At 61.7% G+C, this 14,549-nt stretch overlaps 1 protein-coding gene and 1 non-coding gene across 2 annotated transcripts; one reads left to right on the top strand and one right to left on the bottom strand.

Moving 5' to 3' along the window:
• The first annotated feature begins 617 nt into the window (after positions 1 to 617).
• On the top strand, positions 618 to 724 carry LOC112918301 (U6 spliceosomal RNA). Its single transcript, XR_003234664.1, has one exon. It is a non-coding gene; the product is annotated as a U6 spliceosomal RNA (small nuclear RNA).
• Positions 725 to 5,450: 4,726 nt separating this feature from the next.
• SKOR1 (SKI family transcriptional corepressor 1) lies at positions 5,451 to 14,237 on the bottom strand. The gene is made up of 8 exons (XM_072738916.1): positions 12,018 to 14,237; positions 10,898 to 10,985; positions 9,859 to 9,966; positions 9,245 to 9,316; positions 7,723 to 7,797; positions 7,430 to 7,504; positions 6,853 to 6,918; positions 5,451 to 6,243 (listed from the first exon to the last, which is right to left on the bottom strand). Exons 1-8 carry the CDS (start codon positions 14,235 to 14,237, stop codon positions 6,149 to 6,151), a joined length of 2,799 nt encoding a protein of 932 aa, XP_072595017.1. The 3' UTR covers positions 5,451 to 6,148.
• Between the last annotated feature and the right edge of the window lie 312 nt (positions 14,238 to 14,549).

The following is a 14,549-nucleotide window of genomic DNA, read 5'->3' as shown; positions in this document are numbered from 1 at the left end:
TCTGGGGTAGGGACAGGGAGGCGGCAGCCCGGCCCGGCCCCAAAGCCTTCCTTTCTCCAGTTCCACGGTGAAGAGGGAAGCAGGCTCGCCTGCAAGACCCCAACTTCTTTTCACAGCTGGCGGGATAGTGTTGGCCTTGACTCACCCACCGGAGCTTGCTTTCTAACCTGCGAATTAAGGAGGAGGGCGGGGCGGGTCAGGAGCCCGGCCACCCGCACAGGCGCATCCCGGCGGCGGCGGGGAGCACCGCGCATGCGCGTCCGCGGAGGAGCCCCGCGCGCGACCCCGGGGGGAGGGGCCCAGCCAGCAGGTGCGGAGCGAGCGCGCGGGCTGCGCGCACCACGTGACCGACCTCGGGAGCGCGCAGGGGTCGGGCGGGCCGAGGGCCAATTTCCCATGGTCCCTTCATTTGCATACACGACGTTGGCCGGTTGGGGAAGCCGTTAGGATTAATCCGGCCGCAATCACAGAAATGCATGACCCTGTGCACGACATACAAGAGGTCATAACTAGGCATGGACAGTTGGGAATTTTGAAAAGCGCGCAGCAGAGTCACCATAAGCATAAAAGTCTCGGCATATTAGGGTTTATATAGTCCCCGGGAAAGCCCAGGGTTCGTGCTCGCTTCGGCAGCACATATACTAAAATTGGAACGATACAGAGAAGATTAGCATGGCCCCTGCGCAAGGATGACACGCAAATTCGTGAAGCGTTCCATATTTTGGTGCCGGCCCCTTTCCTTGCAAACACTTCCCACCTGCAAGGATTGACCTTTCGTTTCGCACAAAGGAAACTGTAGTCGCGGGAGACAGACTAAGAGGAGGTGGGGCCGAGTCCGGTGCCCTCTCGGGCCTGCCCAAACGCCAGGCCCCAGGCTTGGATCTCTCCGCCCTGTGGCCCCTGCTCCCCTGCACCACCCCGAGTCCCGCGGTGCCTGACACCCTTTAGGACGTGGCTCTGCCGAAGTGGACCCGCTTCAGGTCCCAACTTAGCCGGACCCTAGTGCTACGATAGACCCAAGGGGACTGCAGCAGGAACGAGCACCAGGACTCCCTCCTCATGCTGCCTCTGAGCCTTAAAAAAAAAAATAAATAAATAAATAAATAAAAAGACAATCCCAACTCCTTACTGAGCATCGGTCATGTCCAGGGGCTTCCAGTATCTCATTTGGGTATTGCAGACAGCCCTGCCCCGTGAGTACTATTGTCACTTTACAGAAGACCCTGGGGGGTAAAGCCCCCGGGTCACGAGCGTGCAACTAGTAAGTGGCTGCAGCGAGGCTCTGCGCAGGCCCTGGAGAGAGCGGGGCCCCTGCCCTCGCGTGATGGATGCAAAAAAAAGCACCGTCCTACTTAGTAAAATGGGAAGGGGGCCAAGTCCAGGAAAGTTCAGATTTGCAGCGCCGACTTTATCAATGTGTTTTTGAGACACCCGTTTCTTTCCAGTTGGAAAATGTTGGTGCGCGTGCTTTGCTGGTGCCTGAGCACACGCGTGGAAGGCCCAGCGGTGCCCGCAGCCGCCCGGGGGAGCCCCTGGTCGCCTCCAGGGCCTCAGGGCAGCGGCGGGGCCTCTCCCGGGCGCTGCGAGCTGCCAAGCAGCGTTCCATCACGGATCCATTTCTGTTCCCTTAGTGGAGGTGAAATGATCCTCTCCAGGTAACAGCCGAGACGGGGCGGGGGGGGGGGGGGTGTCCGTGGGACCTCTCATTGCACCTTGTCTGCTCACAGGCTCCAGTGCATGGAGCTGGGAGACAAGCTTTGGTTTCCCTTCCCCCCCCCCCTCCGCCATATGCCTGGTTCTTAGGAAGAACTTGGGTCATTGGGTGAGTAGTTCTCAAAGTCCCCTTCTGGGATGCCAAACAAGGAAAGGACCAATGTTGGCGTGACTCTCTCTCCTTTTAAGGAAACTTGTCATTCTTCTTGGTATGACCCATTGTCTTGGAGCAGAGAGGAGGAAACACGGGCAATTCTTAGTCCTGGAAAAGCCAGAGACTTGGCTGACTCTCCTGGCTCTGCACTGTTCTGTGAGGTTGGGTACCCTCTCCGGCCTCCTGTTATTGTTATAGATGAGGAGGCTGAGGCACAGAGAGATCCCACAACTTGCCCAATGTCACACAAGTAGTAAATGGCAGAGAAGGGATTGAGACCCAGGAAATCTGGCTAGAGAGCTTGTGCTCCTAAACAAACACTAGGCCACCTTTGAAGGCAGAGAGTGGGAGATAAAGCGATTTAGAATTAATGGAAAGAGCCTATGGGTCCAGTCCCGCTCTTGCTGGTGTTCTGAATTCAAGGATCCTTTTGCAAAGGATTGAGGCTACACTTTAGATGGGGGTAGCTGGGACTAGGTGGACAGGTACGTGCGTGATGAACTTGAAAATGTGAAGGAGTGAAGCAGTGTGTGTTTGGGACACAACTGGAAGAGGAAGGAAGTTTTCCTAGGCTCACAGTCTCTTACCAGACACCTGCCCCCCCCCCATGCAAATAATCCTATTGATGAAGGATCATCTGAGCAGCAAACTTGTGCTTTATTAATATTATGCAAATGAGCTAACTGCCTCCCAATAGCTGCTGTCCAGAAGCACCTAGGGACTTCTCCCCCCAGGCGTTTCCAGCACCCAGATGAACCACAAAGTTGGAACGCCTTCATTTAGACATCTTTAAGCTACTGTGATACACTGGGACCTGTGTTGGAGATCACAAGGAAGAGCAAGATGTGTCCCTGGTTGCCAGGATACTTACAGTCCTATGGGAAACGCACACACACACACACACCAAGGATAACCCCGAGAGGTGAACACACCCTTAGTTTTATGAACCAAGTGCCACAGGAATGCAGAGGGATTAGTCCCAGGAATCCAGAGGTCTTGCAGCTGTGTTTTATCTGGTTTTGTTTGGCCAACAGGTTACCCAGATTTGCAGGATAAATAGAGGCAGGGATAGTCTGGGGGGGGGGGGGGTGCGCTGTGAAAAATCAAACCGCTGGATGCGGTCCCCACCAAGGCCTACAGCTTCACTCAGTTTCTCACCTTGGATTTGCTGGGATAGGTGGGGATATAGACCAGTTCACTACATCCCTTAACTAGTAGTGGTGAGTTCCTCTGCTGAAAAAAGGGAGTCTGAGGTTGAGGGGGGCATGTTTGCCTGGTTCTTTATCCCCAGACCCTGGACTCCAGAGCAGCACCTCCTGTGGGCCCCTCCTGAAGCCAGGAGTGTGAAACCAAACACCTCGACGGAACACCCAGGAGGCGTTCTGTGCTCCACAGCCCTCTAGCAACCCCCCAAACCCCACCTTTTCTCCCTAAGACAAGGCTCCTTAGTCTGGGGGGCCTTCGGACGTTGGCTGTAATACCTAAATTGCGTCGCAAGGTGGCAACGTTGTGGCGAGAAACAGACTTTTAAAAAATCCTGCGGGTTTTTTTTTTTCAAAGCATATTTTCCCTATTAATGTTTCATTTAACTTAATTAGAATCTGGTAAACTAATTAAAGTAGCTACGAGCCCCGCAATCAGCAATAATTCGTATAATTATTGATAATTACATCCATACCAATCGTTTGGTTATTAACATTTGGGGGAGAACAAACCACTTCAGAAGGGACGAGGAACCCAGGAGGGTTTTTGCGACAAAGCTTTCTGGGTCGGATCCGCCTACACCTTCAATCTGCAGAGACTCCGGCCCCGGATGGGGTGCCCTTTCCGGCGAGCCCCAGCTGTCTAGGGCTTTTTTTCCCCGTCCACTTCGGGGGGAATTCGGAAAGGGATGGTGAAAAGGAGTATTTGCGAGGCTCCTGTGTACGGGCCTGGGTGGTAACCGTAATTCCCATTTTACTGGGAAGGGAGAGCGTGGTCACCCTGGGGGGCCAACACCTGCGCTGCTGGGGCATCAGAGCACCTCCCGGCCCTGGCACGCCCCAGGATGCAAGTCACTTCCTCTGGCGACCTCAGTTTCCCCGTGGGCACAGCGGGGACCTGATCTGGTGGGTTCCACCCAAAGGGAACGTTCCCGCGCCCTGGAGGGTTCCTGCTGGAGATCGCGTCTCCCGAGGTGGCTTCTTCCCAGGGCGACACCTCGCAGCGCCACTATCTCTGTCCTGTCCTATCTAGGACTAGCCCTCGGCACATCTCGGGCCTGGCGGGGGGCTCAGAGCCCCAGCGCGGGGGCGCTCCGGGGCCCCGCTCGCCGCCTCCTCCGCGCGCACCGGCTCGCCGCCTGCGCCCCTTCCCCGCCTCCGCTGTGCGCCCCCTGCTCGCCGCCGGCCCCGGGGCCCCCCAGACGCCCCCCCCAGACTTCCCGGAACCGCGCAGCCCAGGGCCCCCAGGCCCGAGGGGCGGACCCCGAGGCGGGGACCGGAGAAGCGCACGCATGGGGGTCCCCGGGATGTCGGAGCGCGGCGGCGTCGGGGCTGGTCACGCGCGCCCGGGGTGGGGGGTAGGGTGGGGGGAGGCCCGAGTGCTATTTTATTCTTCCTAGAAGAATAAAGGGAGAGACACAGCACCCTTGCTAGTCAGCCCAGGAGGTGAAACTGGGAGCCAGGGCTGAATGATCCCCCAGCACGGTGCGCTTTGCAGCACACTCCCCGCGCCCCCCTCCAAAAAGCGCGCTGCAGGTTGCATCCTTTATCCGTAGCCTACCCGGCAGGTGCGCTGGGGAAACTGAGGCCGATGGGGGCCCAGCAGCAAGGTGAGGCCTCATCAGCTGGGCCAGGATGCCATCCATCCCTGTCACACACACCCTGACACCCCCTCATCCCAGCAGTCGAGACCACATGACTTCAGCGTAGACGGGCCTCACCTGGCTCCAGGTCCCCACACCCTTTGGGATGGAAATGGACAGAACAGTAAAAACTGCCAGGGCCAGCCCGGCACGGGAAGAGGAGGCCAGGCCCGAGGACATTTGTGCCCCAACGCGGAGTCACGCCCTGCCCTTCTAGGCCTGGCCCGCCGAGGGCCTCCCTACGTACCTCGCCCCCCTCCGCCCCGCCCCAGCGCATCCGGCTGGGCCCGCAGCGCCCGCGCCTCCTGGCAGTTCGGGGTGAACCCGGCCTTCGCGGCAGGGGGCAGGGCTGTGTCCCGCCCCCGAGAGCGCCGGGGTTACTCCCGAAGTGGGGCAGGCGTGGGAGTGGGCCCGAGCAAACCCTGGAGCTTGCAGAGCTCCAGGGAAGAGTGGGGGACCCTGCCATCCAGGAGCCCGCCTTGTCCTCTTACCCCGGGCCGAGAGGCTCAGGGGAGAGCCCCAAAAGTGGGGATAGCGTGGCCTGTGGGGCCAACTCGGTGTGTCTGAATGGCTGGGAGGGAGGTCGAGGCACTCGCTGCTGCCCTACCGAGCGGGGCAACTCCCAGCCCCTGCGCCCCAGAACCCGCACCTGCGGCCTTCCAGCTGCACCTGTTGCGCATCGCTCAGCCCACCCCCGCCCACCAACCTCCGCAGCCCCAGGAAGTGACAGATTTCTTTCTTTTTCTTTTTCTTCTTTTTTTTTTTTATTAAAAACAAAACAAAAGTCACGGATACAGGGTGGTCTCCCCAAACAGGCTCAAGGTGGTCTCCATCTCGTGAGTCAGTTGTCGCCCTTTTTAAAGTGCTGTTACATCAAGAGGTTAACAAGGAAACATAGACAAAACCAAACCCAAAGGGGAAATGCAAAACGGGGCTGGAAATAGGTCCAGGAGAAGGGAGCAAAATAACTTACAGCATAAATAAAACGGAACCCAATAGGGAACCAAGAGAGACTCACAGTACATTTATATCCATTGCACATAGCCACTTTGTCGTCAGGAACAAGTTTCAGAAGTGGACGGGACGGGGGAGCGCGGGGCCTGCGCCAGCGAAGTTGCTACATCGTGGACACAATCGGGGGTGGAGGCCGAGCTGGGCGGGGGAGGCCCCCCTTCCCCTATCTTACCCCCTGCGGTCCAGTTAACCCCATGAGGTCCGGTGCCCTGGAGTTCAACGGTGGGGCGAGGTGGTATTTACACTTGGAAACGGAGAAGGGGCCATGGGCCGAGGCGCCCGGGAGGAGGGCGGGCGGGCGGGAGGCTGTATGTACACGGGCGGGTCCGAATGGCTTGTTCCTCGCTCTGGGCCGCCGCGGCGCGGGCATTTCCAGGAGGAGAGCAGCATGGCTTGAGGGCGCAGGGGCGGCCGGGCCGGCCCTAGGGCAACAGTGGGGGCTTGAAGGAGCAGTTGCCAGTGCAATGGCGGGGCGTCAGCATCTTGCAGGAGAAGTGGTGCAGGGCGTCGTGGGCTTCTGGAAAGACAGTCGGGCAGGCCGAGGTGGGCACCTCGCCCGCGTGGCCCATGGGCTGGTCCACTCGAACCCCTGTCCTTCCCCCCCCCCCCCCCCGCCCCGGGGTGCCACCCACCCCCTTCGGGCTCAGGGGTTCTCAACGGATCAGAAAAAGGCAGGAATGTAGGCGAGAAAACTGGGCGATTTAGAACCACTGCTCTGGTTCAGTAGCCCCATTATACAGAAGAGGAAACTGAGGCACAGAAAGCGGTAAGTCAATCTGCCCACGGCTAGATTTGGATCCCACGGCGGATTTCCCAATGCCAGGGGCTCAAGGGGTTCTTAATCCCCATTCTATCGTTCTAGAATTATTTCCCCATCACAAAAAAGAATTCCCATTTTCCTCCTCTCAGCTTTTGATCTAGGTAGACCTGGCCTTCCCCTCTCACAGCCCGCCATTTACTCATTCACTCATTCATTCGCTCATTCACCATCCATTCATCCGCCCATCATTCGTTCACTCATTCATTCATCTATCCATCCATCCATTCATTCATTCATTCACTCGTTCATTCAGTGGCACAGCCAGAACCTGGCAACAGTCCTATCTTTGTTCCTCGGCATCCGCACCTTTTAATTTCTGCTGGATGGCATAGCGCGCCTTCCGCTCTTGGTCCAGTTCGTTACACAGAGTGTCTGGAAGACATGGGGAGGGGCCGGTGAGGAAATGAGACCACCCTCCAGCCGCGGGGGTCACAGCCCGCGCCTCACCCTCTCCCCAGCGCTCAGCCCCTCCAAGAAACAAATCCGGGAGACGGAGGAAGGAGTATCAGTGCTCCAAACTGCAGCCTGGCGGAGGGAGGAAAAAGCCTGGGCTGGTGCTTAAAGGCAGACGGATCTAACCAAAATTAAAGCAAACTTAGGCATTACTTCCCAGGTAATTTTACGCCTCGATTTTTAATTTAGAAACCATGGAAATTGCCGCGATAAGAAGTTCAATCACTCCATGTAATGATGCCTGCAAGCCGTTTGCTGGGCTCGCTTGCCATTCTGAGGCTAATCAGAGTATACAAAGGATATTAAATAAAAAAAATAATTGTTAAATTACCTTCAATTTAAATCCAAATGACTGAGCCAACATTGAGGCTTCTGCCAGACGAGAGGCAGTTACGGCCCCGTGCGCGCGCTCACCTGACTCCCGTCTTACCTCTGACAATTTGCAGCTGTTGCACCATTTCTTCTCGATAAGCCAATTCCCTCTTCATTTGATCCTGAAAATTATCTGTGCAAATTGATTAAGTGAGAGCTGTGACGCACAGCCCCCTCCCTCGGCCCCGTTTCCCCTCGCTCCCCATTCCCACCCCCACCCCTGTGGGCTCGGGCCTAGCCGGGAAACCCGGGAAGGGGAGGGTGCTGGGCAGCTGCCTGTCCCAGGGTCCCGGTGTGCAGAAAGAAGGCTCTCCTGCTGAAGTGGGGTGAGGTGGGTCAGGAAGGGGGTACCTTTGAGACTCTGAAATTCTCGCTCCAGTTTCTTGCGGAGCTCCATTTGCTCCAGGAGCAGTTTTTGCAATTCGTCTGTGGGGGGTGGGAGGAGAGTGGGAAGTAAAGGTGGGTGGCATGTGCGGGACTCAGCTCCCCACCCCCCAAAGGTCCTGGAGGTCCTGCTCTGGCCAAGAGCCCTGAGGTGGGAGTTGTGGAGCGGTGGGGCCAGGAGGTAGAGGCCCTCTACACTGGTTTTCCATTTGCTTCCAAAGGATTTGGGGGTGTGTGTGGGGGAGTTGTTGGCCAGGAGACAGGTTGCCCAGGAGAATTAAAATTCGGGGTTGTAGAAGCCATGTTGGGCTTCTAAGCACTGGCTCCAGGCGCTAACCAGCATGGTATCTGCTTTAAGTTGTTCCTAACTCCCTAACCTTAGAGGCTGGCCCAGGACTTGATTTACCCCTCCAAATGACACACCTAATCCCTCCCTTCAATAGTAGGAGCTGGATAAATCTGGTCAAAGACTTGGATCCCTGCCCTGGAAAAATACCTGTATTCACAACAGTTTGTTCACCATTTCAGGGGGTCCCAGGACCCCAAATCCATACTACGAGCTCTCATATAAAGCACCAATGATTTTGAAGGTAATTGTATACCTTATAAAATCTGTGACTTGGAAGAGTGGAAGACCACCAATGTTTCTCCCCCTTCCCACACCAGTTTGCAAGCACATATCTGGGCTGGTTGGGGGCAGGGTGATGGATAGCAGGTGGATGTGGAAAGCACTTATGCCCTCAGAACCAGCTACAGAGGGATGGATGGCAGGGGCTGCCCTGACCTTGGAGCTATTGGGATCAGAGTCCTCCCCATGTGGAGGCTCTCTGAGAAATCCCACCCCAAGCAGGTGCTGAGAAACACAAAAATGGGAGGTAGAGGAGCAAAGTGGGGTCAGAGGCTTCTATCCTCTCTGCCTCAAGCCACACTCTCCCCCCTGAAGGTGAAGCAGCAACCCAGGATCCCATTCTGAAAGGCTCTATCCCCCCCCCCCCCCCCATTTAGGGTGCATTTGGTTGGGGGTGGTTATATGTTAATTCCAGGAAAAAAAATTAACCTCTCAGATATTCCTAAAATAAATGTCTCCTTTCCACCTTTTTAGAAAAAGTCCGGTCTTCCAGTGAGTTTGGGAGACCCAAATTGCCCTATCTGATTGTCACATGCATCAACTTCTGAGGATCATTACTCACTGCTCTCTTTTACTGTGCTCTTCACACAGGCCAATCTTGGGAATCCAAACTTCTAATGAACCTCTAGGGGTCTGGTTCACTCACCCCCTCCCCCCTCCCCTCCCCTCTACCTCTATGCCAGCATCAAGTGCCCAGAGGATCATCCTTTCTACTCAATGAAAATTGACCCCCCCCCAAAAAAAAAGAAAGAAAAAAGAAAACTGATTCCCCAAGAGTCCTGTCTTCCCACACACTCCCCTACAAGAAGGGTGCCTCTACCCCAAGCAGAGTGTACCCTCATTTCACAGATTTAACCTCACCTCTGGCCAGGTTCTCGATATCTTTCTCCACTAGCTGAGTTCCTGTGACATCCAGGGTGAGCCCATCTTCACCTGAGATACAAGGGCAGGTTAGAGGGATTCTACGCTGGGAGAGGCCTTGGGAGGGGAAGGGTGAGCTGCCCGGATCTATGCTACGTCAGGGAGCTGCTCCACATCTTCCGCCTTTAGAAGAGACAGTTACAGGTATGGAGTGCCACCTACCCTCCAAGCTATCAGTTTAGGGGTGTAGCTCTCATTTTAGAGAGTGACCCACTGAAGGACAGTGGACTCACGTAGGCTATCTTAGGGCAGGAAGTGCTCTCTGACCTACTTCATGTGGGTGATGGTGTCTGTCATCTCCTTTTAGTACACTATCCCTTTCTTTTACCCGGAAGAGCCCCAAACCCACTAAGGAGGAAAACAGCTCGGGAAACCTGGCCTGCACCTCGCGCGCGCTCTTTAAATGTGTATCCGCCAGCCGCACGCGGGGCCCAGCAGCCGCTTACAGTCGATCGAAAGCCCTTCTCGCAAGCCCCGGCCGGTGGGACCTGCGCGACCTGGGCCCCAGCTTCTGGGTGCGGGTGCGGTTGGCGCGCAGGGGTCCTAGGGCTCACCTCGGTCTGTATTTGCGGGACTTGGTTGGGAGATACTCCTTTGGTCTGGATAGGATTTCCTCGTTTCCAAATCGTCGGCGGTCGAGTGATTGTCTTCCTTATCTGGTTCTTAAAGGCAATAAACCGAGTTTCAAGGAGAAGCAAAGAAACCGTGACCCCGATACGGCCAGAGCTGCCACGGTCGGGGCGCCCGAGCCCTAATTAAAAGTGTCGTGGCCGCCGCTGGTTCCCGGCTGTGCGCCTGGGCTTGCACCCTCAGGCTTTGGGCCGGGCACCCCCTCCCCCGCGCGCGGTCTGCTCCTCTCCTCTCGCGCTCCACGCCCCCTCCCCAGCCCCCCGGAAAAGAACAAGACGAGCTGCCGAGCCCACCAGGGACGAGCGACCTACATCGCGCGCAGATACTGGGGCACCGCGAGCGCGCGTGGCCGCCGGCTCTGCCTACGCCGCTCCCGCCGAGAACGCGGCCCAGGCGGCCCCCCGCGCGGGGTGGTGGCGGCGGGGGAGCACCCTTCCCGGGGCTTGGCCTGCCCGGATCTGCGAGGCCCTCAGCCCCTCCTCTTCGAGCCCCTGGGGCCCGGCGCTAGGGCAGGGCCCCCACCCCCACCCCGGGGCCGGGCCGCGGCCGCCTGGGCGCTTCGGGGGCATCCAAGCGCGCGGCCCAGCGCCCGCACCCTGCGCCCTCCCCCGGCCTGCCCCCGAGGACCTCGGGGCCCAAGCACTGCCGACTGAGTGAGGTGCCAGGCGTGATTTTAAAAAGGATCTGACCCAGTGTGTGAGGTGTACGGGAGCGTGTTTATGTGCGGGGGACAGGGCGGTTCGTTAAGTGACCAAACGGTGGAAGTTACTGGGAGTTCCCGCTGAGTTTCCTTTATTCTTCTGTCCGTCGCCCCCTTTCTCTTGCTCTCTCTGCCTCTCCCTTTTTCCTCCTCTCGGCTCCCCTCGCAGCCCACCCCCTCCCCCCGCCCCCGCCCCGGCCCTCCGCCCGCGGTCCCCACGTCGCATTGGCCAGCGACCTCGGCAGGGGGGCTGGGGGCGTTACCGTGGGCCTCGGGGGTGCAGAGGTAGGAGGCCGCGGGCCCCAGCGCCGCCGCGCTCTTCACGTGCTCGTCCCGCTCTGGCGCGTACACCTGCGGCGGCCGAAAATGACAGGCGGTTAGGGGGGCGCTGGAAGCGCATCAGGGCCGCCCGGCCCCGCGCGGCGGCGAGAGGGAGGCGCAGGTCGGCCGGCCCGCGGGACCCGAGCGCCCCGCGCCCTCCGAGGCCGCTCCGCCCGCTGCAGTTTCGGGGTCATCAGAAAGACAAAGCGGCTCCGAGCCGGGCCGGGGCTGCCTGTTCCCAGCCGCACCCGCCACCCACCTTCGCCCGCCTCCTTTCCCGCGTCTTCCCGCCAGCCCTCGCCCAGAGTCCCCGCATAAATGACGCCGTTCGCATCCGGCTAATGATTCGTGTTTTAATGGACCTGATGCAAATGTACAGGTGTGCGCACCCACTTTCGGCTCAGTCGCGCAGCCCCGACCCGAACCCGTGGCCCAGCCACCGGAGAGCCCGTCCCCGCGCCCCCACGTCCCCCCACCAGCCGTCTGGACAGCCGCCTACCAAGGAACCCGGCGGACCCGGCGGAACCCGGCGGAACCCGGCGGTTCCCAAGGCCCGAGTTCAAAGGGGCTTAGAAAGCAAGGAGCTGGGGTGGAGGGAGATTCCGGGCCGGCGTTGCTGGGGCCCGGCTTGAGCGGGGCGCCGGCCTCTCCTCTCCCTACCAGCCCGTCTTCCCCGGGACCCCGACCCCGCTCCGGGTGGGTGCGCCACGGGCCCAGCCTCGCAAGCGCTCTTCTCCGGCCCTGGGTCCCTTTCTCTGCTCCACGTTCCTTCCCCAGACCCCTTCTATTTCTCGCTCTCGGCGCTACGGGCGGCCTCCACCTCCCCTCCCCCACACTCAACACGAGCGTAGCACACCCGTCTCCCAGGCCTGGGCGCGCCCCCCACCCCCCACCCCCCGGATTTCCCGAAACCCTCCCCCTGCGAGGCCCCGGCGGGTCGCGCGGCGCTGCGGGAGCGGGACACGGTTCCCGACCCTAACTCGGCCGGCGGCTGCCCCACAGCCCCGTGGTGCCGCGGGGTAAGCGAGGAGGCGCCCCCAGCGAGGCGGGCGCGGGGCTCACCTTGGCCGGCGCGGGGCCCCCCAGCGGCCCGCACGGCTCTCGCAGCTCATAGCCGCCGCCCGGCGGGCTCCTCTCGGGTCTCCGCACCACGTCGTCGGCCGCCAAGTCCCCAAACGTCGGCCTGCCGGCCGAGGGCAGCCCGGGGCGGCGCCGGGGACCGGGGCTGCCGCCGTCGGGGGAGTCCGTGGGGCCGTCGGCGCCCGAGGAGGCGGCGGACGGGGGCCCCGCGGGCTGGTCGCTGTCCGCGCCGCCGCCGGCGCTGGGCGCCCTGGGCGCGCCCGGCTCGGCCTCGTCCGGGGCGCCGTCCTCGTCGGGGAAGCGGCTGGACTCCACGTCCACCTCGGGCTCGTCGGCAGTGTCCACGTCGGGCGAGGCGGAGCGGTAGCTGGAGCTGCCCTCGCTCAGCAAGTCCGGGCTCACGTAACCGCCGGCGGCCCCCGCGCCCGGCCCCGGCCCCGGCCCCGGCCCCGGCCCCGGCCCGCGGGCAGCCCCGGAGCCGTAGGCGTCGCGGGCGCTCCCGTAGAGCTTGGCGATGCTCTCGGCGTCCTTGACCACCGGCCGGAAGGCCGACACGTAGGAGCCTTTGCGCGCGGGCGGCGGCGGCGGCGGCAGCGGGGCCAGCGGCGGCGGCAGCGCGTCCTCGGCGCCGTCCTCGTCCAGCGGCCCGCGGGACAGCGCGCTCGGGCAGCGCTCCTCGGCGCCCAGGCCTCCCTCCTTGGCCGGCTCGGCCGCGTCCAGGGCCTCGGGGCCGCCGCCGCCCGCCGCGGCCGCCGCCGCCGCCGCCGCCGCCGCCACCGCGGCCGCCACGGCCTTGGCCTGGCTCTGCGCCGCGGGGTAGGGCGGCACCGGGAGGCTGCCTGCCGCCGGCCAGAACATGGGGAACGTCGGGTACACCGTGGCCGCGGCGGCCGCTGCCGCCACGGCCGCTGCGTCCTTGGCTGCCCCGGAGGGCTGGTGACCCCAGAACATGCCGCCGCCTCCCGGGCCGGGGCCTGCCCCCGGGGGCAAGTGGCCAGACCCCGGCCCGCCCGCGCCTCCGCCCGCGCCCGCGCCCGCGCCGCTCCCGGTGCCCGGGCCGCCCTTGGGCTCGCCCGCGCCCAGCACCGGGTCGTCCTTTTTGGGGCAGAGGCCGAAGGCCGTGGGGAAGCCGTAGGGATGAGGGAAGAGCGGCGGGGGCAGCTTCTGCAAGAGGCCGAAGCCCTTGCTGGGCACCGGGATCACCGGGTAGCTGCGCACGCCCGCGCCGCCACCAGGCCCCCCCGGGCCCGCCGGGCCGCCGGCGCCCGCCGCTAGACCCAGGCCCCGCTGCGGATGCGGGGGAGGCGGCCCAGGAGGCCCGGCGGCCTCGTCGTCGCCGCAGCGTAGGGCTTTGTGCGGCGGCGGGCCCGGGGCCAGCTCTGCGCCGCAGCCCGGGCCGCCCCCGCCGCCGGCACCGCCCTTCCCCTGCGCCCCCGCCCCGCCGCTCGCGCCGCCGCCGCCGCCGCCGCCCTGCAGCGAGAAGGTCCGCTTGCGCGTGCCGCCGTTGAACATGGCCTTGACGTCCTCCCAGGCGTGGCTCAGTTCGTCCGTGGCCGACTTGTCGCTGAGTTTGAGGTGACGGCGCCACGAGTTGAAGTTGGCGGCGTCGGGCTGCGTGTACTTGGCGTCGGGTGTGCGGTGCGAGTGGAAGATGAACTTGTTCGGCGAGAAGTACATGCTGCAGTAGCCGCACTTGATGCACTTGGCGCGCGAGCTGTTGTAACGCGCGGGGATGAAGCTGCCCCGCGAGCCCCACGCGCACTCGTGCACCACGTCGAAGGCGAAGTTCTCGGGCAGCTTGGGGGGCTTGTGCTCGCCCAGGAACGACTTGCACAGGCGCTCGGCCTCGCGCTTGGTGATCATACCGCAGCGGCGCGACGAGATGGGCATGGCCCCGGCCCGACGCAGGATCTCCAGCTGCACCGGCGTGCACTGCACGCACGTGATGCCCAGGGCCACGCGGCGGTTGTGGATCTCATTGTAGCTGTAGTTCTTGAGCAGAGTGTTGGAGATCTGCGCCAGACACAGGCGCTCCTGGCCGTCGATGACCAGAGACACGATAGGCACCCCGTACAGCGACGTCTCGCCCACCTGGTTGGGTTTGAGAGCGCTGGAGCCCGAGTAGGGTTGCAGCTCCTGCTTCGAGGTGGGCGAGGAGTTGCCCTCGCGCCCCGGCCCCAGCTGAGTGGTGAGAGCCTCCATGCCGCCGCTCCTGCGAAACAGAGAAAGTAGACAACAGATGAGCCATTTTCAGCGCCACTGTGGCTCGGGCCCGCCCAGCGGGGCGCGCCGACTTGGGCGCGCGGGGAAACTTGGCTACAGGGAGTCCAAGCTCATTCGCCCCCCGCTCCCCCCCCCCCCCACCCCCGGCCGGGAGCCTTTTGTTATCCAAACGCGTGCTGGCGCCACAACAAAAGCCCCTGGGGCTTGGGGAAGAAGAAAGGGGTAATTGAGACCCCAAGAACGCCCCAATTTTGCTTTCGGATTGTGGAGGAAGTGGGGCCCAGAGACGGA

This window comes from Vulpes vulpes, chromosome 15, assembly GCF_048418805.1.
Source record: "Vulpes vulpes isolate BD-2025 chromosome 15, VulVul3, whole genome shotgun sequence".
Classification (NCBI taxonomy): domain Eukaryota; kingdom Metazoa; phylum Chordata; class Mammalia; order Carnivora; family Canidae; genus Vulpes; species Vulpes vulpes.
The sequence above is the reverse complement of the archived record's forward strand: the minus strand, read 5'-3'. Positions and strand labels throughout refer to the sequence as shown.